Source organism: Perognathus longimembris, chromosome 4, assembly GCF_023159225.1.
Source record: "Perognathus longimembris pacificus isolate PPM17 chromosome 4, ASM2315922v1, whole genome shotgun sequence".
Classification (NCBI taxonomy): Eukaryota; Metazoa; Chordata; class Mammalia; order Rodentia; family Heteromyidae; genus Perognathus; species Perognathus longimembris.
The window spans coordinates 86,424,538-86,448,582 of record NC_063164.1 but is presented as its reverse complement, the minus strand read 5'-3'; the positions used below and the strand labels follow the sequence as shown (position 1 = coordinate 86,448,582).

Genomic DNA, 24,045 nt, shown 5'->3' with positions numbered 1-24,045 from the left:
TTAGGAGGAGGAAAAAGACCTGGGGCAGGTGAGAGACATGCATAGACATCACAGGTGCACTTAACAAAGTCATTTTGGAAAATGTTATGTTAAAAATTAGCCCTGTGTCTACAACATGGCATGGATTGGATAATTTGTGATCTGAACTCCTCCAAAGAAGGACTTAATGTTTTCATTTGTATTACAAGAATTACATATGTGGGTATATGCAAATACACATGTATATCCACACACAGGTTAAAAAAAAAGTTAAACTGGGCTGGGGATATAGCCTAGTGGCAAGAGTGCCTGCCTGGGATACACGAGGCCCTAGGTTCGATTCCCCAGCACCACATATACAGAAAACGGCCAGAAGCGGCGCTGTGGCTCAAGTGGCAGAGTGCTAGCCTTGAGCGGGAAGAAGCCAGGGACAGTGCTCAGGCCCTGAGTCCAAGGCCCAGGACTGGCCAAAAAAAAAAAAAAAAAAAAAAGTTAAACTATATAAACACACACATATACATGCTATCATGTGTGACCTAATGTGTGTGCTTTTGAGTACATGTACACATCTTATGTAAAAGAATGCTAGGTAAAGGGGATGGAATATAAGTTTGATGAGCTATACTGGGTCTCTTTCCTTCTAAGCCTACACCAAGGTTGAAATAGAGCCTATGTTTTTAAATGCTAGTAAAATTAAGCACAACGAGATTTGCGAGGACATTGGCTTTGGCTACCTTTCTATTTCTATCTACTAAAAGTGGATAACTGATTATTTTATGGACATTTTATCCTTTCTTGTCATTTGTTATTTAGCTCATGAGAAAATAAGGCATCAATGAATCCATCCAGGGCCCTGAGCTGTCCTTGCTCGATTTAATGAGCAACTAACTAATACAAAAGGTAGATACTTATCCAGCCATAATGTAGATCCACCATGGCATGTAAATCAGTAACTCTTGTATTGCGAAACAGACAAATAGATTAATGCATGTTGCAAAGGATGGGTGATGAGATCGATTAGGTTACTGATTCAGACCATGAACTTTCTCTCAATATACTGCATTTAACTTTTAAATAAGGTTTAAGAGAACCTGTAACATTTTGCTCACTGACAGAGCTATATTTTACTAAGGGCAGAAATTGGCTAGTCTATAAAAATTAAATTATGCCCCTTTCACTGTATCTAGTCAAGAGGAAAAACTCTAATTACAAGATTGCACTGTCAAACAAATGCAAATCCACATTCTTTATACCCTGGTTTAAAACTTCATACTGGAAAGGGAAGAAGCTTTTATTCTGAAATGAAAATCAATGTTTGAAATATTTTGTGAAATGCAATGATAAACAAGAGCAAAAGAAACGTCCTTATCAAGAGTGCTGGCAAATAGACACTAACCCATTAAATGTAGAACTGGTGAGAGCAAGTCATTACTTATGCAAACATTTAAATATCAATTAGAAAAGACAATGGGAAAAGCTGTACTGAACCCTCTCTTCCTTCCCACAGAACATACTTTATTATTCTAGAAATGTCCAAGGGGAAATAGAGCAGTGGAAAACATTCTCAGCACCTAATAGGAATGACACTCTGGGGGATAGGTAAAGGTTAATTTCAAATGAACTTCCCAATTGAAAATCAAATTTATCTGCCTCAAAATTCATAAAAGCTGGGTCTGCAGACTTAATCCAGAAAGGACTAACTGAAGACCTGGGCATATTGCATCGCTGGTGGTTTTGGGAGAGAGAGCACCTTTCATTACTACTTAATGTCAGACCAGCTTAGTTCATTAAAATTTCTTAGCCCATTTAAAGCCTTAGTTTTCTATATCTATGAAAAATGCCAATCTATATAGCACTCCAACTTTAAATAAAAGTCCTGCTAGATGGTTTCCTTATTCTTTCAACATTCACTTTGTGACCTGTCCTCTGAGCCTGTCAAGAGAACCTGATGGATATGAAAAATTGTTTCAGATCTTAGAACTTTGCCTGAATTACCTTTTCAGGCAAACTTGGTGATGTATTTTGTTCTGTGAGATAATGGCAGATGGCATAGTACAGGTATTGGCTTGGAAAGCAGGCTTCAAATGTCTCTTAGAAATAGTTTTGACCCTCTGTTACCAAAAAAGGATTGTCCAGGTCAGCAATCTCAACTTGAAGCATCCCAGCGTCACTTGGAGAGTTTATAAAAGGCTCATGGCCAGATTGAGGACAGAGTTATGAAGTTAGTTCCTTCAGTGTGAGCCCAGGCATGTGGAGTCAAACCAAACTCCAGGAAGATGGCAACGTGCACCTTAACTGTGAGTCAGCGAGCCATTTCAGCTCTAAAGCATGGAGATTCTGACTTCGATGCAATTCTGACTTTGATTCTAATAGTATCATTAAACAGGCATTACTTTCTCCAGTGTGGTGAAGTTGGCTATGCCATAGAATTAAATGCTGACTGGTTGTGGCAGGAGGAAAAATCCTACCAGGTTTCGTGAGACATTGCAGGTAACATGATGAAGGAAGAGCTAGATGAATGGGGCACATGGCAAAAAATAGCCATTGGTATTGCAATGATTATGCCACATTATGGTCTTTTAAGAATCAAAAGTTTCACATTTGCTATCTATTCTTGTTGTCCAAATAAGCTGGCTGGTCTGTAACAATTACATAAACATGGAAGGATGTTGGAAATATCAGGCCACAGATATGGCTCTCTGGTACAAAAATATATTTGGTTGGTCAATTTCTACTGGACTTAGGTTTAGAATATTTGCATATAGCTAGATCCGTGCTCTTGCTCTCATAACTGATTTTTCATTTGTGCTCATCCATTGCTCCTATTTGTAATTCTTCAAGATTAAGAATAAATTATGCTGTAGTCTTATCATGATGGAGAAGCATGATTTTGGAGACCAGGTGCCCAACTTGACTATATTAAGGGAGGTCACCAACCTCAGACCAGGTACCTAGGAATTTTCTGTGTTGAAGCTGTCTGAGGGTAAATGGGAATTGTAATGTCTGCTTTGCCTTTGTACATTGGATTTATAATATGATTTTCAGGAGAAAATTAATCAAAATGTAAATTAGCACTTTGAAAATTGAGTGTGTAGCATTCATCTAAGAAAAGTACAAAGGGAAAAAGACATGTTTCTCAGAGAAAGTACCCCTCCTGACTCAAATTCAGCTCACATCCTTTTCTTGACCATATCCCAGGTTCTAAAACATGATTCCTGAGTAAGCTGTGGTCTTGAGGATTCCAGCTTTAAACTATTGTGTGAAAGAGCTGCAAATACTCAAAAGGTCAGGAAATGATCAGGAAAAATGCAGGAATGAAACACAACTACAAAAGAAATCACTTGTCAAAATTGTCTATATCAATTTGAGCTAACGCCTCATCGTCAAGCTTAGTTTTGTTCTGCTTTTTAAAAATTTAGACGGACTTTCATATACCAAAATAATGCTTGCTGCTTTTCTTGGGACAAGTTATTCTTGAAAGCAATTACATCTCATACTCCGTAGGAGAGCAATTTGGTAGAAAAAATCCATACCCGTGGACAATAATCACCTATGAAGAACAGCTTATAAAACCATATGCACATTACTTCATAACAGGAATGAAAGCTATGAGAGAAGTACCCATCTCTCTAGCTAATACATCCCTCCAGTTACCCTGTGGTTATCAACATCCTCAGGCCTTTCTCTAGGGCAAATTACTTTCCCAAGGTGCTGCCTTTAAAACCAGCCGTGTACTGGCTTGCCAGTGTGGTTAAAGGAATCAGGTAACAGTTCTAATCACTTCAACTCTGGGAATCTTGGAGCAGTTAGTTCCCTAACTAGAGTAGTAAGGATTCAGCTCATTCAGTATCATTTATCAAATGATGCTATTTCCTATCTTTTCAACTGCCTTTACATGGCAAAGCCTCTATTTATGGTTTGACCTTGGACTTAAAGCAACAGCTTCATGTTTCCTCAAAGTTCCATTATATTTTAGGGGACTTTGAGTTTTACTACGATTATGGGGAAAGATGGCACAGGGAAATCCAAAAGAGACTTTAGAGTGAGAATCCCCCTCCTCCTTTGTCCCCTACATAATGTCCAATGTCTGTCAGCCAGCCAGCAGCTGAGCCTGTAGGGCTGAGAACAACATTCCTTTGAAAGATCTTGGCAATTTGTGCCTGGAATTTGATGCATTAGTTCTAAAATTAAATAAAGATCCTATAGTGTTCTTCAAAGAAATATGGTGTGGCTCGATGACAAAACACATTTTTCAAGCTCTGACCTCTGGGAACTTCAACTAGCTCCATATTTCAGGCTGACATCCCTCACAGGCTACTGTCTAGTTTCCCAAGCCAGGGCTGGTTATTCATATATTTTCCCACCCACTGAACAGCTTTTAGCACAGGGAGGAGAAAGAAATAAATATAAAGAGGAGAGATGCTGATTTAAATGTACTTCCCCTCCCAAGTCCCTTGTGGTAGAAACCCTGGTAATTAACTCTAATGAGGTTAAAGTAACTGGGAGTCCTTCACTGTCACCGCATTGTAAAAGTAAATCTGTGATTAGCAGTATGTGTATGTGTACATTACATCAAAGCAGCCCGCTTTTCTATAATTTAATGGCCCCTCAGTCTCACTCTCGCTGCCCAGGCCAGGGGAAAGGAGGACTGGAAGAGTTGCCTGGCTCTTACCGGCACTTTGCTCCATAACTTCTTTCTGACACATGTCTTGAACGTTCACCGTACAGTTCACGATGAACTCAGGGGAGGAGCAGTCGTTGTTCAGCTGGAATTCTTCACACTGGTAGCATTGGATTTGCAACGCAAAACCTGCAAGGACAGTTGTAGCTGGGGGTCAGATCCGCTCGCGAAGCCCACCATTGCCTCCGGGACCTGTCACATCTGCCCTTTTAGGTCTCCAGTAGGGCTGGATGTGGCTGAAGCCGTCAGGGGGCGACGCGCATACCCCGGGTCCTACCGAGGATCTAGGGGAACACTGCCCCACGACTCTATATCCCTGCTCCAGACACAAAGCGCTCAGCCAACAGCAGCACCACTGGTCATTTCCAAGAAGTTGAAAGGAGGACTGCAAGGCTCAGTCCCTAGAACCAAGTCGTTCGGGAAGCCCACATCAGCTCTGGTCTGTGCTAGAGGATTTGCTTAATTGCTAATTGGTTACAAATTACTTAATTACTATTTTGGCACCATTCATGATTACATTTGCCGACGCCTTTCGGGTTTTATTTAATTTTTGAAGCCAGCGTTCCTGCGCTGTTTCCTGAGCGACCAGGGGGGAACGCGGGAGGAGGCTCCGAACGCAAGGCGCTTCTGCGCCCTAAGATCTCGGGGCTCCCCACCCCCCGACCCTTCTAAGGGCGGTGGAGATGGCTGCGGAGCGTGGGAGGGGACGTGTAGGTCCTGGCGTGTGCGCGACACCGCAGCCCAGTCTCCGGGGGGGGGGGGGCTTTATTTATTTTGTTTTAAGGACAATCCTTGGCTAGGGTTCGCGGTCTTAGTACCGGCTCTGCAGAGCTCAGTCCGGAAAGGGTGTACAAGAGAGTCAGACACCTGCGTCTTTTATCGCTGCCTCGAATCGTGGAGCTACTGTCTAGACCTCACTGCTGTCCTCGGCGAGTCCCCTTCGTGCCTCACGCTGATCACACTCTCAGCGCAGCGACACAGCCCCGGCGCTGCCCGGCGCAGCAAGCTTAGCTAGGGCGTCGCTCACCTGTCGGCGGCGCCACTCCCACGGGTTGCAAAATACTTCCTAACTTGGCTGGGGTTCGGGGAGATGTCGCCCCTTCATATCTCGCCCAGGCCCCCTTCATGGCCTTGCCCTTCTCTCTTCCCAATCCCTACTCCAGTTTCTCTGGAAATCCAGCTGGGCAGCTGCGGCCAGGAGCCGTGAAAGCTGCGAGTCCCCAAGTCCAGCCGCGCGGGACGCGGAGACTTTCCCAGCTTAGCGCCGCGGGTCGCCGCCACTCAACTCCCGCGGGGCAACCCGCGCCGCGTCCGCCCCGAGGTGGGCGCCCTGGAGGCCGGCGGGTGGATAGGCGCGCTGTGCGTGCCCGGCCGGCTGCTGGCCTCGATCTTCTTACCTGGAAGCAAGCACAATCCGCAAAAAGTTGCCGCGATGCCGAGGACCCACATCCTCCCGGAGCCGCGGAGCCGGGAGCGGGCAGGCGCCTCAGAGGCGGCGGCCGCCGCCGGGGACGCCCGCGCCGCGGTCACCGTGGCTGCGGAGACTGCCGCGGCCCGCGCTGCTGCCGCCCGAGCGACGGCCGCCACCGAGAGGAGCCGCAGGTGTCGCCCGCGGCGCCCGCATCGCCCGCGCCGGGGCTCTCAGCGGCGGGTCCCCACGGCTCTCGCCCGCGCTCTCGGGCCAAGCTTGGCACCTCCGGAGTTGGTGGCTTGGACTGAAGAACTACTGGCGATCCGAAGCACCCAAAAAAAGTCTCGCCTCTTCTCCCGCCGCCCCCCCCCCCCCCGCCACTCCAGGCACCACGTGACAGCTGTTGAGTTGGAGTGGGGGTGGCGGGCAGGGGAGGCTGGGACTGTCGACTGTCTCTCTACGTCCCCACCTCCTTCCTGCCGCCCTTTTCTCTCGCCTCTGCAGGTGCCGGGAAAGGGGTGCCGAGGGCGGCGCGGGGGGGGGGGGGGGCGTGCAGTTTTCAAGGGTTGGGAGATTTGAAGTGGGGCGCAGCAGGTGCAGCGGGGGGGCCAAGCCGGCACAGACTCTGGGACCTGTGCAGTGGGGTCGCGAAACACTGCTGGGCCTTGGTGCGCAGGGGCGAGCTCCCCATCATGTCCCAGGCTCTCTCCGGGTGATCTTCAGCGCCCCAGGGACGGGGTCTGGCCCGCCTGCCGGGGTCGACTGTGCTAGGAGTCGATCTGGAGGGGTGGGCTGTTGGGAACATACCCCTTGGTTCTCCACAAAGTTGCACACCCTCTGTTTCCTTGGGGTGTCCCGCGCAGTCGCACCTCCACTTCCTGGGAGAGGCTTACTACCACTGGTTACTGGTTTGGGCTGGATGGGCGAAAGTGGTGGACCCTGCTTGCAGGGCTGTCCTTTTGTCGCCAGCCCGCGCGCGCATGGCTGGCGGGTACAGGGCACCTACAGCGCCCGGGTAGCCTGGCCCAGCGGGAAGCTACCATGGATTCAACCATTATAAGCTCTCGCTGGAAATCAAATCCGACCGAAAACAAGGTTTCTCTCCACCTCCCAACAACAGGCTCCCTTCGGCGCCCCATAACCATGAGTGATGAGTACCCACTCCATAAGATGCCACCCTTGCTTGGCTGCCCCTCAGCTGCACCCCCTCCCCATCCCATTCCACCCTTATTTCTCTTTTTTTCCAGTCAATTACCAGTGACCCACCTTGCGCATTCCCCCGACGCCACGGTGCTATTTGCGCCTTCCTGGTGGAGCATTGCAGCAGGTGGTGCGGAGCAGGCTTCCTGACCTGAGCTGGAAGGTGCTCCCGCCCCCCCACCCCCACCCCACCAAGTCCCGCTCGTCCCCACCCCTTTATGTCAAATCTCCGGGGGAGCACACATTTCAGTAGAAATAGCCTCCTAAGCAACCTCTTCTCCAGCCGCCTCGCAAGAGGGGGTGGGGGAGCTCTCAAGCTGGGGCGCAGTTCGTTTATTTTCCCGTGCTGCCAGCTGAGCAGGTCTGGGAATGAGTGTAAATGACTTTCTGGTAATTCCTCTGCAGAGGAATCCTTCCGTATCTGCCTCAGGCTCTTTTTCTCTTCTGCCTTTTGCACGCCCCCTCCCCTTTTCCTTTCTTTTCTAGTTGGTTAACCCCTTGGGGAGACTGAAATGCTTTGACCATTACTCCCTTGTCTCTAGACTCCGCTTTTACAATTGGCTGAATTGCTACCACGGGAGCAAAAGGGCCAGTTTATTCCTCCGGGAAATCCCTCCTTGGGGCACAGGAGTCACGGTTGAAATAACCTAGTGAGCAAAAGGTCCTGAAAGTCAGAAGTCCTTTTCAATTTTCAAAGACAGCAGTTGGGATAGGACTTTTATTCAGAAAACAAAAAGGATCTTTAAAAGTCTGAGAGACAAGGACACTTTACATAACTTTCATTTAAGATAACAAAATTCAAACATAACACATTGCACAAGTGAACGAAATAACACTGATCATACAATACTCTTTAAAGGAACAATTGTGTGCTAAACTAACCATTTACATCCTAAAAATAGTTCTATTATGACTAGTTTACAGCTTCTGTACAAAAGCAATTATAAATAGTTCACATCTAGAAAAAATACACATAGCCTTTAAAATAGAATTTATCCTTACATATAAACAGTCTTTATAGAAAAAAGGATGTTAAAAAGTAAGAAATTATCATAGCACCAACCATTTTATTCTTTTAGAAAGTGAACAGAGCAAATAGGAATTTGCTTTCATTTCTAGAGTACCCAGCTTTTAATAAAAAGAGATAGAAATCAATGAATAATATTCAGAATCACAGAAAAGCCCCAAGGAGAAGAGGATGACAGAAATGTTTAGGAGAGGGGACCTGCTATTGGAACTAGGATTGAGTTGGGTCTAGATGCACTACAACTTCTAACCAGCACCCATACTTTAGTTTGATTTTTTTCTGAAAGAGCAGAGTTACATTTATTGCTATTAGTTGAATCTCTTTAGCAAATTGATTACCACAATCCCTCACTGTTTTTCTTTTCTTTCTTTCTTTCTTCTTTTTTTTTTAAGTTTACAGAGTGCACTCACAAATCATCTGATGAATGGGATAGTGAACTTGACAAATCTCAGGTGAAACTTTAAAAAATACATGATCAATTTCTAGGATTTAGTACATCATTTCAAGAGCATGACACTGATCCCATTTATTGCTATATTTTGCCCCTACAAATATAATTTCTCTTCAAAAAATTTACAACATCTATACAAGTATTCAAAAAAGTGCAAAAATTAAGAATTCGGTATCGTGTTTACTTTTAATCCTCTTCAAACACAGCAGTGGAGTCAATCCTTTTTGGGTTTTCTTTTTTCTTTTCTTTTTTTTTTTTCTTTCTTTTTTTGGCAGTATTATTTGAATTCAGGGCCTCCTGCTTGCTAGGCTGGTACTTTATCACTGAAGCCATTTTTTTTTCTCTCTCTCTCTCATTTTTTTTGCTAGTTACTTTTAGATATGGAGACTAGCAAATATTTTCTCTTTGGGTTGGCCTCCAACTGAGATTCTCTAAATCTCAGACTTCTGAGCAGGTAGGATTACAGGCATGAGACAGCAGCCCAGCTGGAGTCAGTTTTTATTGCTCTGTCAAAGAAATAAGCTGTAGCTGATTACCTACTGTGAATTTGACTGGCATTTGTACATTTATCTTTTCGATATCCTTACCATTGGCTTATTTTCTTAAGTACACTCTTCCCAGGTCTCACTAAAGGGTAAAGTCCTTTACACATCATTTGAACCTTGACTTGCACAAGAAGAGAAGCTATCATATAAAGAATCACTCAAAGATTCCAAATTATCAACTCCAGGCCTATCCGAGCTACTCAAAGATGCTTCTTCAGTTTTTTCTTTTTCTTCTTTTTCTCCTTCAGCCTTGTTCAGACAGTTCTCTTTTTCTAATAGAATCATAGTAGTGCTGTTAAATTTATTGAATGACTCCAGGGAAATTTTAGTTAATCTATCCTCAGGATCTTCTTTTGTTTCTTCAACTGTTTTCAATTTCTGCAATAAAAAGAGAAAAATATTAGAAACATATTTCTTTGGAAAATCAAGTTACCCTATCTGATATTTGATTATTGTCTGGATGGTATAGTTTAAAGGGATAGAGGGAACTTACAAATGTTTAACAATCTTCTTGTATAATTAAAGGTAATAAAAAGCTAATTTTAGGAATAAATCCAAACTAATCATTTTACTGAGATACATAAATCCCAATTTTCAAATCAGTTAAGTGCCATTTAATTTCATTTTAAATGGATCCATTTAAATTGTTTCAGGTAAAGTTCTTTATTTTTCTTAATCAAAGTTTCCAGCTTCTCTGCTTTCTTGCTAATTATTAGTTGCCCTTTTTCCAAATGTGGATAGTGATTGAGTCTCAAACAGAAGTTATAGAAATTTGCTTCCCCCTCAGGGCATAAAATGATAGAAAGCTTAAGTATGTGGCAAATTGTGTCAGAACCATTATTATGTTTGCATTTTGTTGCTTCACAGGAATTAAGATATGTGAAAGAGGCCTTCAGGTCTATAGAAGGCCCAAGGGTATAAAAATCACAGTCACAGGTCTATAGTTCAGGAACCCATCTTTTCAAACTTTTCTAGGAGGTTCCAGAAATACCAGATTAGTAAGGGATAATTACACAATGTTACTAGCACTCTCAGGACTTTATGAGACATCTCAGTCACAATCATTCCCACAGGTAAGTAAGCAATGTGAACACAAATAGAATCAGCTGCTTCAGTGGCTGCTGAGGTTGAGGTGAGGACACAGGGGCTCGGATGCAAGCAATGATGAAAGCATGGAGGGGTTAAGACCTCCAAAAACATTTCTCATCTTTTCCTTTTCAGGCAAAAGTTCCATCAAACACAAGGAAAAAGCAAGAGTAGGGTCTTGAAGTTGATAATAATAGCTACATTTCTTAAGCCCTCCATTAGGTAAAAGACATTTAACAGAGTTTCTCTGTCAGCCTTTTCATGCATCTGTAAGTTAAAACACCTTGTTTTATATTTTTTAACCTATGCATTATCTAATTTTAATTTTAATTGGCACATAGTAATTACACATCTGTACACAGCATAAGGTAATGTTCACATCCAGGTATGTAATGGACAATGATCTATCAGATGAGTATTTAGCTTATCTGTTGGGTTAAACACCTATCACTTATTTCCTTGTGCTAAGAACATTCAAAATCCTTTGTTTTGATTATTTTGAAATATATAATATCATCGATTACACCCACTGCAGTGCACAAAGTAATATCGCATTGTTAGAACATATAGTATTCTTTTGGTTGGCCCCCCTTTTACTTTGGATGAACTCAGTGACTTGTGCTCTCACTTGTTGTTGTTGATCAATGGTGGTGCTCTATCATCTAAGCTACATCTCCACTTCCAGCTTTGGGTTGGAGATAAGAATCTTACAGACTTTTTCTGGGCCCAGCTGGATTCAAATCACTATCCTCAGGTCTCAGCCTTCTGAGTAGCTAGGATTACAAGCATGCATCACTGGCGCCTACTTTGACCAATCTAAAAAATGGCAAAACAAGGCTTGGAATAACAAAGCTACTCACTCAAGATTTCCCTGAACATGGCAGAGAAAAGAATCTGAATTTCAGTCTGGCTGCCTCTGCACTCTTATTTTTTCCACTACATAATGCTCTTAGTCAATAAAGGACAAAACATTGTGCTTGTTTGGTTTACATTTTGTTACCTTATGATTCTATTTTAGTAACATGCCAAACCATTTCTAACCTACACAATTCCCTTTCTCTTCCAGGCCCATTGCTCATATGGTCATGTAAACCTTACAAAGGCACAGAGAGGAAACTGATCTCTATGGGAACAAACAGAATTCCTATGCAGAAAGAACAGTCAACAGAAAAAAGAGACAGAAGCAAATGGCTTCAGTGTCCCAAGAGCAGACACGGGCAGTTTCTCTGCTGTGGGGAATGGTGTAATTCTATAGGAATAGTTGAAAATCATCCTTGAACTAGTGCTTATTTCATTATACTATTAACGTGTAGCTGCATTACTCAGAGAGCTCATTTCCAATCTCAAATGGCTACATTGAAACCATAGGGGACCTGAGCCACAGATTTCCTAGCTGAGTACAGAAAAGTGATTTCATAATTAGATATTACTTTATGCAAGTACCCTTTTTTGTATGTTGTGCCAAGTTTTAAGCTTTATTTTCTTTTTCAAAGAATTATGTAGCACAGCATTAAAAATATATGGAGCTAGAAATGCTTCAGAGAAACTAAAAACATTTATTACAAAAAATGTTTAATGTAAACATAAGTTTACATTTACATTTAGGTAAATAATGGATAAACAAGGAAGCTTTCTTCTCACCTTGGATGTCTTATTCCTTAATCGTCATACAAGAACTATGATCATTTTTCTTTCCTACTTCTGGTCTTTGTAGATCACAATTTCACTCAGCAAACCTTTGTTATATAAGCTACTGCAAGGCAGATGGAAGGATCTGTTGCTAAGGATTCACACTATATTTTCAAAGGCTTCTAATCTCCAATGCTTGAAACCTTTAGAAAGGTTGGTTTTGTCTGTCACATATAATAAAAGCTGACCCTATCCAGGAAGGTTATGGAATTGAAGAATCATTGTAAGAAAAACCTGGCCTTCTCAGGCTTCCTTCATGTTTACAGTTTAGCTATGAAAGCAGAAATATCTTTTAGCTTGAAGAACAACCTCTATGCAAATAACAATGAGAAGAAACCGTTGGCCCTTGAAGTGCCAAGGATGGCCACTCAGGGGCAGAGGTTGTGATAAAGGTGGCAGCAGCTATATAGGTTCAGCTTATTGCTGCTGAGCAGAAAGGTGTGTTTAGCTTGTTGGAGTTCAAAGATGAGGAAATAATCCATGAGATGCTTGGTTGCATTGAAAAATTCCTTGATTTTTAATTACTGTCTCATATTCAACCAAAAGAACAACAACAATAAAAAAAACCCAGCAGGGGTATCAACTTGTAATCTTGATATTATCTGAGTTTATAAACTAGGAATCATGTTTCTTTATTTTTTTTAATGTCCTACCTGCACATTTTTCCACTTCCTTTTCCCATAAAGACCCAGTCCAATGCTTACTTGTCAGTATCACCTCAATGGAAACCTCCACTAGTACCAGAAGAGTCTCGAGGGGTGGCTTGGGCTTCTCCAGGATGAAGAATCATAGCTCAGTTCCCTTGCCCTGCCTCTGCTAAGGAACATGTCCAACTAGCCAAACCTTTGCCTTTCCAGATGCCAAGGATACTTACACTTTGGAGTCAGGTTGTCTTGAAATTTAAATATAAGGACTGGGGTCAAGTGATAATGTGTTAATGATTTATTTGGCAGAAGGTAACCAAGTAATGCACATTACTGCGCAGTGACTGCACATAAAAGTGCTTTGCAAACTAATCATGGTAATAACAATTTCCCTTTTAGTGAGTGTCAGTTCAGGAGAAGACATTCTGCTAAGCTCTTTGCAGGGATTGTCTGCTTTCCCCTCATGTCATTTCAATGCAGTGGGTACCATTAGCATCTACACTGACCATCCAAGGAAGCTTGAGGGAAGTAAAGCTACCCATTCAAGGTCCTACAGCCTAGGAATCCACGGTAATGTTTGCACTTGGACCCAGGTAATCTGCTTCTGGAACCTAAGCTCTTTATCTTGGAAAAACACTTGAAAAGTATCAGTAAGTAGTATTTTTAAAGATAACATCCAACACAAACATTACAGAAGCAGTAATGATAACTCCAGTAAAGATTCCTGTTTGACAAGAATTGTGTAAGGTTCTTGAAACATGCCCATTTCCTTCATATGCTGTACTTTACCCATAGTATATTAAAATTAATATACTACACTTGTCACCTATAGGTGGCAACAGTTGTGTAGATGACTTTTTGGTGAAGCTTTTGACTGCCCTGGGGAACAAAGTAAGACAGAACAGGCAAAGTGAGGATCTAGTTTTCAAGTTTAAAATAAGTAGCTTTACAATTCAGACAGTATTTCCCTGCCTTTAAGCATAAAAAAGGAACTATTAGTGATAATCCTAGTCAAATGTAATGATGTAATCTCCAGAAATCTCTTGGGAATTAAATTTGACCAATTTAATACCTTGTTACCAATCAATCAACTAAAAACATACTCTGTAATCACCTTTGTGAAAATAAGCTGTGGTTAGGATTCTCAGAGATAGTTCCATACACAGGAGTGCAGTTGAAAAAGTTCTGAAAAGAAAGTGGGATAAAGTAACAAACAGTACAAGAAATATATCCAATGCCTACGGTATGAAACGGTAACCTCCCTGTAATTCAGTGTGATAATAAAAAAATAAATAATAAAAAAGACATAAAGTGAAAAAAAAAGGAGGTTGTTCTAATAAGGCACTATCTAACATAGCTCCACCCAGAGAGTCTGTCTCTTCTTGTCCTTATAGATTCTGTAACAGACACATTCATCATAAAGATAGAGACATGCCAACCCCAAGAGTTTCTTAGAAATCATACCAGACTGAAGGAAGTATTGGTTCCCTACCCCAGCATAGTGTGTGTGTGTGTGTGTGTGTGTGTGTGTGTGTGTGTGTGTGTATATATATACTGTTATTGGGACTTGAACTCAGAGCCTGGAGCAGAGATTCTCAGCTTTATTGCTCCCAGATGGTGTTCTACCACTGCTCTGTACCTCTAGTCTGTCATTTTGCTAATTAATTGGAGATGGAGTCTCTCAAACTTTTCTGTCTTGGCTGTCTTTGAATCTTGATCCTCTCGGTCTCAGCCTCCTGAATAGTAAGGAATACAGATGTAAGGTACTGGCAGCTGTCAGGATTATAAATCACTACCACTTCCCCATCTATGATCTCATTGTGTTCTTACACCAGCCTGAAAGGTGACAGTGGCCAGAGTTGGTTGTAGCTTATGTGGAATATTCTTAGAATTTGTGATTCATATAAATTCAAGAGAAATTCGAACTACAAGTTTAGTTATCTGATTTTTAGAAGCTCATATTTCTTTCAGTCAACAATAATCATGGAAGAGAGATTTTTCTAGACAAGTACTCTAAGGAAAATTTAATTAGAAGATTCAGGGCTTTGCCATGAGGAAGGAAGAACACACAGGTAATAAAAGAAACCAACATGATTATCTGGGAAAACATCCACATGATAATTTTTGGATTCTTACATCATATATGTTATATGTGTAGATTGAGAAACTATCCCAAAGTAGAAAAGATACACACAGCAACTATGGTACTACAAATTTTTAATGAAGGCAATCTCCCCTCTCTTTCTCTCTCTCCTTTTTTGTGGCACTTGGGCTTGAACTCGGCTTTGAAATTGCCTGGCAAGTACTCTACCCCTTAAGCCACACCTCTAGTCCTTTTAGCTTTCATTAATTCTTCCAGTCTGTGATTTGACTGTGATCTCCCTATTTACATATGTGCCATTGTGCAATGCTAGTTTGGCCTTGAACTCTGATCCTCCCTATGTCAGCTACCCAAGTACTAGGATTACAGACATGAGTCATTATGCAGATTTTCCCCTTTAGTATTTCAAACAAATAGCCATCTGCTGACTTTATCTTAAAAGTTGCTTGCACACCTGACCAATATTTAATGTCAGTATAAAGTACCAAGAATAGAATGAAACCTTTTTGGGAAATTCGAATCCAGCCTCAACCTTCAGTTGAGCACTAATGCAAAGATTCAAGGTCTTTGCACAAATAAATGCAAACAAGGATCTTAATCAACACTCTGTACTTCTTAGTTCTTTATTGCTATAGTGGTTCATTTCAAGAACATGGAGTAGAAAAGAACCTTATTTGTAGAGTGTTTTGACTATGTGTCAGGTACTGGGTGAATTATTTCACTTAATGCATATTCCAACCTTGCAAGAAGGTGCTTGTTTTATGCCCATTACACAAATGGGAAACTGGAGATAAAGAGGTCTAAGTACTTGTCCACATATGCATGGCTAATAGGTTAAGTAGTCAGGGTATGAGTAGAAGAAGCCTGAATATAGAACTTGAGACCTTAGTGCATATGATACCAGGTATTTGAAAACCAGTATGCAACTCATGGCATTGGGCTAATTAGTTGTGTAACTCCTCTGATACTTGGTTTCTTTAAGGTTTATGTTTTTCAAACTTGACACTCTATAAAGCTCCAAGACTCTAAAATTTTCTTAATTGGGTATCTTCTATAGATCCAATATTGCAGCTCTCAGAGAGGGTGCAATAACCAACCTTAACACCTTTGCTCCATAATCTAGTTCCCAATGAATTGAAAAATAAAACAAAGGCTGACAGGAGGCTAAAATGTTAGCTTTAGCACTGAGCATGCTTTAACTCTAAGCACCAGGTTTCCTAATAGTGTTTTCTTTTTTTTCAAATTTTTATTATCAAACTGATGTACAGAGAGGTTACAGTTTCATACATTAGGCATTGGATACATTTCTTGTACTGTTTGTTACCTTGTCCCTCATACCCCCCTCCCTCCTCCCCCTTCTAATAGTGTTTTCAAGAAACTGACAAGCTTAGTAACTGGCAGCTCTGGGCTGGGAAGCAAGAATGCCTTTTTATGAAACTTAGAGCACAAAGGAACAGAACACAATGCATGCTTTCCACAACCATCCCCGACTCGAGAGAGATGTGGGCAGATCTGGATGTACTCTATGCATTACAAGTTTCCTCTCTGAACTTGCTAATTAAACAAATCCCCCCTCTTTTCCCAAGGAGAAGGGAATTGGGGACTTCGGACACACACACAGATCTAGAGTATTATTTTAGGCTTGTCTTTTCAGCTGGAAGAACACACTCTAAATTGGTTAAGATACATCATAGAATCTCGCACCAACACCTTTCATCAGCTAAGATGTAGACTTTAAAGATTCATAGACACATTTGGGCCAAGAAGATGCTGGAAAACTTGGGTATTGCATGTGTTGGCTTAGGCAGAGAAGCTTCCCCTGGGACAAAGGCACAGGAGCAAGGTGGCTTAAAAGAGGTGGAAGAAAAGGACAGTTTCTCTTTGGAAACAGGGAAGTCAAATAGAGGAGAGAGCCAAAGCTAGGTCTTTGGGTTCAATTTGAAGGTGTGGTTTACTACATTCCTTTTGTGGTAAGCAAATCTTGGGCAATGGGGCAAGCAAACTTCAGGCAGAGTTTTGGAGATAGACAGGAAGTATTTAATCCAGGATCTTAGTCAGAGATTGTATATATGTTAAAATATATATTATGACAGGCCAATCTCAAGGGAAAGATGCAGCTTTTCTCACTAGAATCTTCCTAAATGCCTTCTTTTAGTGCATTCTTGTCTGACAGGGCTACTTTCCAGATGAGATATAAACATAGATATAATGACCTTTGATGAGCTCTGGAGACTGTTCCACACTGTTTTCAAGAGTGGTGGTGTTAACGTTGTTAATCTGGTCAGATTCCAACTTGTATAATTACTTGCTCCTGATGTTCAGTTCCCTCTCTTAACTCAATCGGATACATCATTCTTCTCTTGCCCTTCTGAAAAAATAAATGTCAACCACTCTCTCCATCCATCCACATGACAGAAATGTGATTTGGGACTTGGGGGCTCTGTTTCCTTTCCTTTTCTTTTTTCTTAAAAAAATTACCTTTAAGGAGTTGTAAAAGGAGTTGAAATTTAACAAAGCAGTTTTTGAATACAATGTATCCTGATCAATTCTGTTCTGTTACTGGGGTTTTAGAGATTCTTCAGTATCTCCAAGGCAAACTGGTTTTATTAGGTGAAAGAACAATTTTTCAGATGAGTATGCTTTTTATGACTATATTAACTATACCACTGTCCTTTATCATGATCAATAGCTTACAGTGACCTCTGAGAGAACCCCTGAACCCACAGGGGACAGGAGAAATGAGTTTTCTGAGTATAAAATAGAAAAAGGAAAGCAAAGAGGTCAGTAAGCAGTTAGGATTGCTAGAAAGTAGTACACTTTGTGGAAAGAAAGAATGTACTTCACACATAAATAACAAATACAAAGATATGTAGAAACCAAAATGAAAAGAAAAAAAAGAAGTAATTTTACTGATAGCTTTTTAATCATTCTCAGATATAAAAACAAGGAGGGGAGGGGAGGGAGATATGGGTCTTCATAGGAAAGAGGAAAGAGGAAAAACAAAACATAAAGTATTATAAATGTTTCTTATAACAGGAAAAGGCATCTGGGAAGATGAAAGTTATATAATGATAAATGGAGGGAAATTGGTGTATGAATATACTAAAGTCATTTTCTACTTCTGCAAACTCTGATATGAGTGCTATCATTTGAAATGCCAATCACAAAACTTACATTTTTGTTTTCCAGGGATGGAAAGATCTGCAAACCTGATTTAGAATATAGGCTGGTTACGTTTAGCAACTTAACAGACTGATCAGTGTTTCTCCCAAAATAAATAAACAGACCTTGCATTATTTTTTAGTGACCTGGGATTTGCCAAACAAGCCATCCCATTCATACCAGCTTGTATAAATGGCCTAACTAGGATAAAAATGCTTTTTTTGTGTTGTGAGATTTCTTTCTCTCTTCTGGCACAGTAATATTAATTAAAGTTTATTTGGGAATAGGAATCAAGAAAAGTCCTAAACTGCAAATTTTTAAATCTGTTAATTTTGGTATAAGCTATTCATTCTTTTTTGTTTACATTTTTATTATCAAACTGATGTACAGAGAGGTTACAGTTTCATACGTTAGGCATTGGATACATTTCTTGTACTGTTTGTTACCTCGTCCCTCATTCTTATTAGTAGTAATAAGCATGAGCATATCAAGTTCTTCTGTCTGCAATTTACAGATACCATTATGAACAAAAACCCAAATATATCCTATTTTCTTGACTTCAAGGATTCATAGGACTTTTTTTCCCCCTCTCTGACTCTCCTTCCCATCATTTTATATTCTAAGCATGATAGTTATCTATTCAGCAAACTGGGTCATATTTCGTCTGTTTACAAGTGTATTTGTGGCACAAAAAGCACACAAATTTTGTCAGGGAAAATTTATTATGAAGGGAAAATCTAATATTCTAACACCATACAGCTATGCTTTGATTTTCAGAGATAGGTTTGGGATTTCTCTTGTAAGAAAAATAAAATTTTTTTTCTGGGATCAAGTGAATGTAAAAAAAAAAGTAAAGCCATTTTTCTTAGTGGACATCCTCCTTCCAAATGAAAATCTCCAATGTCATCAAAGTGGTAGACATGATAGCATTATACCTGAAAGCATTCAGTTTCTATTCTGTGGCATATTGTGAAAGTTCAAGCAAGAGATCATATTTTATGTGAGATCATATTTAACCTAGAAAGAACTAGTGAGCCTGGATTTCCTTCGAACAGACTCTGGTAAAACATTTGGAAGCTATCATGCCCCCTAGTACCACTCTATTGGACATTTCACATCAGCCACAGGATTAACTGGGAATGCAACTAATGCTCATCCAGGAATGGCATGGGCACAATGGGTGAAGGGGAGATGTCTCACTTTCCCCTCATGTAAGCTATTCATCTTCAACTACAATACATGTTTCAATTAAGGAGCTACTCAGCTTTTCCTTTGTATGAAATTCCTTGACATAACAAGTTCTGGGAGTCATGGAAACTCCTAAGTCAAACCAATCTATTGAATCTTAAGAAAGAGAAGATTTGTTGTTTGGAGTTGTTCTTAAGATTCAGAAACATTGAAGTCTAAATTCTGCATCAAATACTAGCTCATACCAAGTGTAAGATACCCTGTAGGTACTGAGGGACTTAGAATGAGAAAATGGGGGGCTGGGAGAATGGCCTAGTGGCAAGAGCACTTGCCTCCTACACATGAAGCTCTCGATTCTATTCCCCAGCACCACATATATGGAAAACGGCCAGAGGGGGCGCTGTGGCTCAAGTGGCAGAGTGCTGGCCTTGAGCAAGAAGAGGCCAGGGACAGTGCTCAGGCCCTGAGTCCAAGGCCCAGGACTGGCCCCCCCCCCCAAAAAAAAAAATGGGGTAATTAGGAGAGCATCAATGGGATCAGAGATTCTATACCACTTTGTTTCCTGTATCATACTACGAGAGTGACAATCTCAATTTCAGTTATTGACCAATATTTTCATGAACCTGTAAATAGGAATTTTGCTGCCACTGCCACATCACTGATTTAGTCATCAGGTATTTCTCAAGTGGTTTCTATGTACTAGGAAGAAGTCTAGCCATTGGAGACACAATGGTGTATGAGACAAAAAAAATCACTGCTCTCAGGGAATGTAAAAGTACTCTTCAGTATGAAGGGAATATGGAAAAAAAAATCCCTTGAGATAGAATGGAAGATGAATCTCAGAGAATTGTTTCATTGAATGAGAATGTTCTACTCAACCTGCTGTTTGGTCTGATAAAGACATTAAGAACACAAATATCTCATTATTCCAATCATATATTTAAAATAGCTCCCTAAGCTTGTTAATATATCTTTTGGTCATTTTCTGTTTTCAGCCTATAACAAAGGCAGATGTTTTACATAGGTTGGCTAATTACTATTTACACTCGGTTTTCTTTAATTTTCTAGGTCTAGTTACTTCACAGATTCAGTATGCTAAAATTGGAGTTTCTTTTCTCTAATTTCATATTACTATGAATTGTAACAAATTATAACTGGATCCTCTTTAGCTATGTGTTGGTCTGTTTCTATGATAGCTCTTCATGGGAATCTTTCTCTCTGGGAATTCCTGGCATAAATGGCTAAATGAGGGTTGGGAATATGGCCTAGTAGTAAAGTGTTCGCCTCGTATACATGAAGCCTTGGGTTCGATTTCTCAGCACCACATATATAGAAAAATCCAGAAGTGGTGCTGAGGCTCAAGTGGTATAGTGCTAGCTTTGCTCAGACCCTGAGTTCAAGTCCCAGGACTTGAAATGGCCAAATGACCTGTTATTCCCTGAGCTTCAACACCCTGATGCTGTACAGTCTCCATATCCTGCTCCTTATCAAATTCAAACATCTTTAAATCATGGGTTGAGTTTTATTCCTCATGCTTTCTAGATCCTGACATTGTTGTCTTTTGGATATCTTAATGGTTCACTAGTCTATGTTCATGGTGTTGACCAAGTATTCTTTAGTGTCAGGTTTTTTCCATGATGAAAAGACATAGAGAAAGATTTCAGACTTTTACCCTATTTGTGAGAGTAACATAATCATTTTTCTACTGTGAACATACTAGTTATACTTCGTGGATTAATTAATGTCTTGTTGGAGAAAACAATTTCCTCCAAAGATAGAGACATATGCAGTTGCGTTCCATGGCCTCCTGGTTGGACAGTTTTGCTCTGAGCCATCTGGATCTTTACCCATTCCTCTAGGCCAGTATTTCGGTTAGACAATAGCCACTACCACTTTCTGGAGAAACAGCTGATTAAACAGGCTCCTCAGGAAGCAAAATATTATTGAAAAGAGTAGATTCCCAAATGCATTAGCTCTGCCATTTCCTATATGTTTCCTGCAGCCTGAAGCAGTGTCTTACCTGGACTAAGCTAGTGCCAAGAAATTTGCTCAAACACATCCAATTTGCCACTTCAAATGGGTACATTTGCTATTATACCTTGATGCTTCTAGGTAAGAATGTAAACATCTACTGATGACATTCACAGAAGCAGCAGTAAATTGACTATTCAAGTGATAAACCTACAAATATTATTGAGTCTATCGACTCAAGAATTAAACTGTAGGGCTGGGGATATAGCCTAGTGGCAAGAGTGCCTGCCTCGGATACACGAGGCCCTAGGTTCGATTCCCCAGCACCACATATGCAGAAAACGGCCAGAAGCGGCGCTGTGGCTTAAGTGGCAGAGTGCTAGCCTTGAGCGGGAAGAAGCCAGGGACAGTGCTCAGGCCCTGAGTCCAAGGCCCAGGACTGGCCAAAAAAAAAAAAAAAAGAATTAAACTGTAGCAAAATTAAAATCATAGCCATCTCAACAAAATTATAGTACCAAGCAGCATACAAGTGATTTTCAGTTCTTCTCTGCCATCTAAAGAGTAGCAATCTCTTATCTGCAAGAGATTTGTTCCAAACTCCCATGAAAACCTGATACAGTACATAGCACTGAATTCTATGTTTTTCCTATATATGACACCTGGGATAAAGCTTAATTTATACTTAGGCACAGTAAAAAAAAGATAGATAATAAAATAGAACGATTATAATAATATGTTGTAATGAAATTGTATAAATGTACTCTATGTCTCTCAAAATGTCTCATTGTGCTGAACTCATACTTCTGAGATGATAACAGTGACACTGTGGTGAGATAAAAGAGATAAATGACACTGGTATTACATTAGAATTAGTTTAAGTAAGATTTGAACACAAGCTCTTCAATACCAAGACAGTCAATCTGCTGAGATGGTGTGAAAGATGGGTGGGTAGTTCATAGAGTGTGGAAATGCTGGATAAAGAGTGATTCATAACCTGAGCAGGACAAAGGGAAAAGTCAAGATATTTTATCATATTGATTAGAATGATGTAAAATTTAAAATGCATGAATTGTTTACTTCCAGAATTTTCCATTGAATACTTTTGCACTCTGATTAACTATGTGTAACTGAAACCACATGACAAAAAAACTATGCAAAAGGGAAGACTACTATATATTTACTTGGCAAACTGTCTATTGAATTATCAAAAGTAATCTCTTCTTGAACCCTCTCAGCTGACTTAATAACAGTTTATGAGGTTTAAGTCAACCACCACAAAAGTAAAAATAAACTTTATTTTGTCCCACACGCACAAAACAATTTAATTTTAAAATTAATACAACAGTGAAAGGTGCCTTGCTCCCAGTGAAGGATGTCTGCCCTGCATGGCTGTGTAAACACAACTCAATTGCTGTGAGAATTAAATATGGATCAACAAAATCAATAGTTAATTGTGTAACTCAGGGTTTTTCATTTCAGATCTAATCTGTAAAGAAGGTCCAGGGGATGTTTGCTTTTGATTTTCTGAAAATATTATTTAAAACCCTTCTGTCAGGCAAGAAAGTTCACAGGGTCTTTACATTATTTCCATAAGTTATTTGGCTTGTAAGTCGTCAAGGTCATATTGATCACCCAGCCTCTCTAGTTTCATTTTAAATTTCTGTATCATTATCAGACAAGCTGTTTCATTTGAAGTATCTGGCTTGCAGTATGGCCAAGCAAACTTTACTGTAAAAATAATCTAACATCATTAGTGTCTTTGTACTGAATGTTATGTATTATAGACTATGTTTTGGCCTAGCTAATGATGATAACCATAGCAGGTAAGTAAATACCCACCCTAACCCCTCTAAATCAGAAAATCTATTGTGCTATGGAGATGTATGATTTGAAATGGCCTGGGGTCAGGTGGACCCAAAGGCGGACAAAAATGTCATATGTTTTGGCATTCCTAAGGACAATGGGGAGGAGCTGCTGCTAGAAGAAAAAGACTTCTTCCAGTCTCATTAGGCCAAGTAGAGAAGAAGAAAAAGCTAGCAGGCTAGCTTCCTTTTACACAATACCATCCAGGAGACCATGGGGGTAACAGAAGGACTGCCTTGACCCTTGTTACATTACGGCAAGCTAAAAATGAAATGTTTGAACTTCCTTTCCCTTTAAAGTGTAACCTTTCATATAGTCAGTTAAGCCTTGCTTTCTCTTACGTATTGTTAGAAGCCTTCATCCACTTTGGGAACTGAAGGTAAAATAATTCCTGAAATAATGAATCATTTTTATCTTGCTAGCTTGTCTAGAAATCCCATGATTATTTTAAAGTAGCAAACAATGACCTTCTCAAAGGAGGCCTATCAAATGCTCAAGATAAATAATGAGAAAGTTTCTTTCTCCTCCCTCAAGCAAAAGATTGCACAGAGAGAAATGTTTGTGAAAGTGTTGATACATTCAGAGGCAGCAGTGGACTCCAAATACAATAGCAGCTCTGTGCTTAATGTGGCCAGCAGCCCCTTTGTACAGGACTGATGGGCCAGTGGCCTTGGAGAGGTTTTGGGGAGTGATATGTAAGCCCTTTACTCAATGATGTGGGATATAGACATTTCTCTGGTGGCAGGCAGATTGTGTCTCTAGCCTCATGACTCAAATTAACTTAAGCAAAGGAAGATCTGGTTAACAACAGCTCCCAACAATGTAGAAAGACACAGTTTGAACTATTAGGTCCAGGAGTTAGGATTCTTCTCCCCCTATTCCCATCCTTCCATTGCAATAAAATGTTAGGGAGCCATTATTCTCCCTATGAAAACTAGTTTCACAAGATGGAGAGCTACAGTTGTCACAGCCACTTTCCAATTATGTAAGTGCTTGGGGGTTGCCTAGGAGAATGGTGTTGGATTCTTGGGGGTAAGAGTCATCTGT

The 24,045-nt window shown here is 40.6% G+C and overlaps 1 protein-coding gene across 3 annotated transcripts in view; it reads right to left on the bottom strand.

Moving 5' to 3' along the window:
* Window positions 1-7,382, bottom strand: part of Lypd1 (LY6/PLAUR domain containing 1) — a 33,717-nt gene extending 26,335 nt beyond the window's left edge. The window contains exons 1-3 of one of the 3 annotated variants that reach the window (XM_048345606.1): window positions 7,338-7,382; window positions 6,941-6,986; window positions 4,652-4,789 (exon numbers count right to left, since the gene is read on the bottom strand). In XM_048345606.1, the coding sequence (XP_048201563.1) occupies window positions 4,652-4,789; window positions 6,941-6,986; window positions 7,338-7,346 (193 nt within the window). In that variant the 5' untranslated portion in view covers window positions 7,347-7,382. Of the gene's footprint in view, window positions 1-4,651; window positions 4,790-6,057; window positions 6,819-6,940; window positions 6,987-7,337 lie in introns of those variants that run through there. The other 2 variants (XM_048345608.1, XM_048345607.1) reach the window with 2 other exon arrangements.
* Window positions 7,383-24,045: the final 16,663 nt, after the last annotated feature.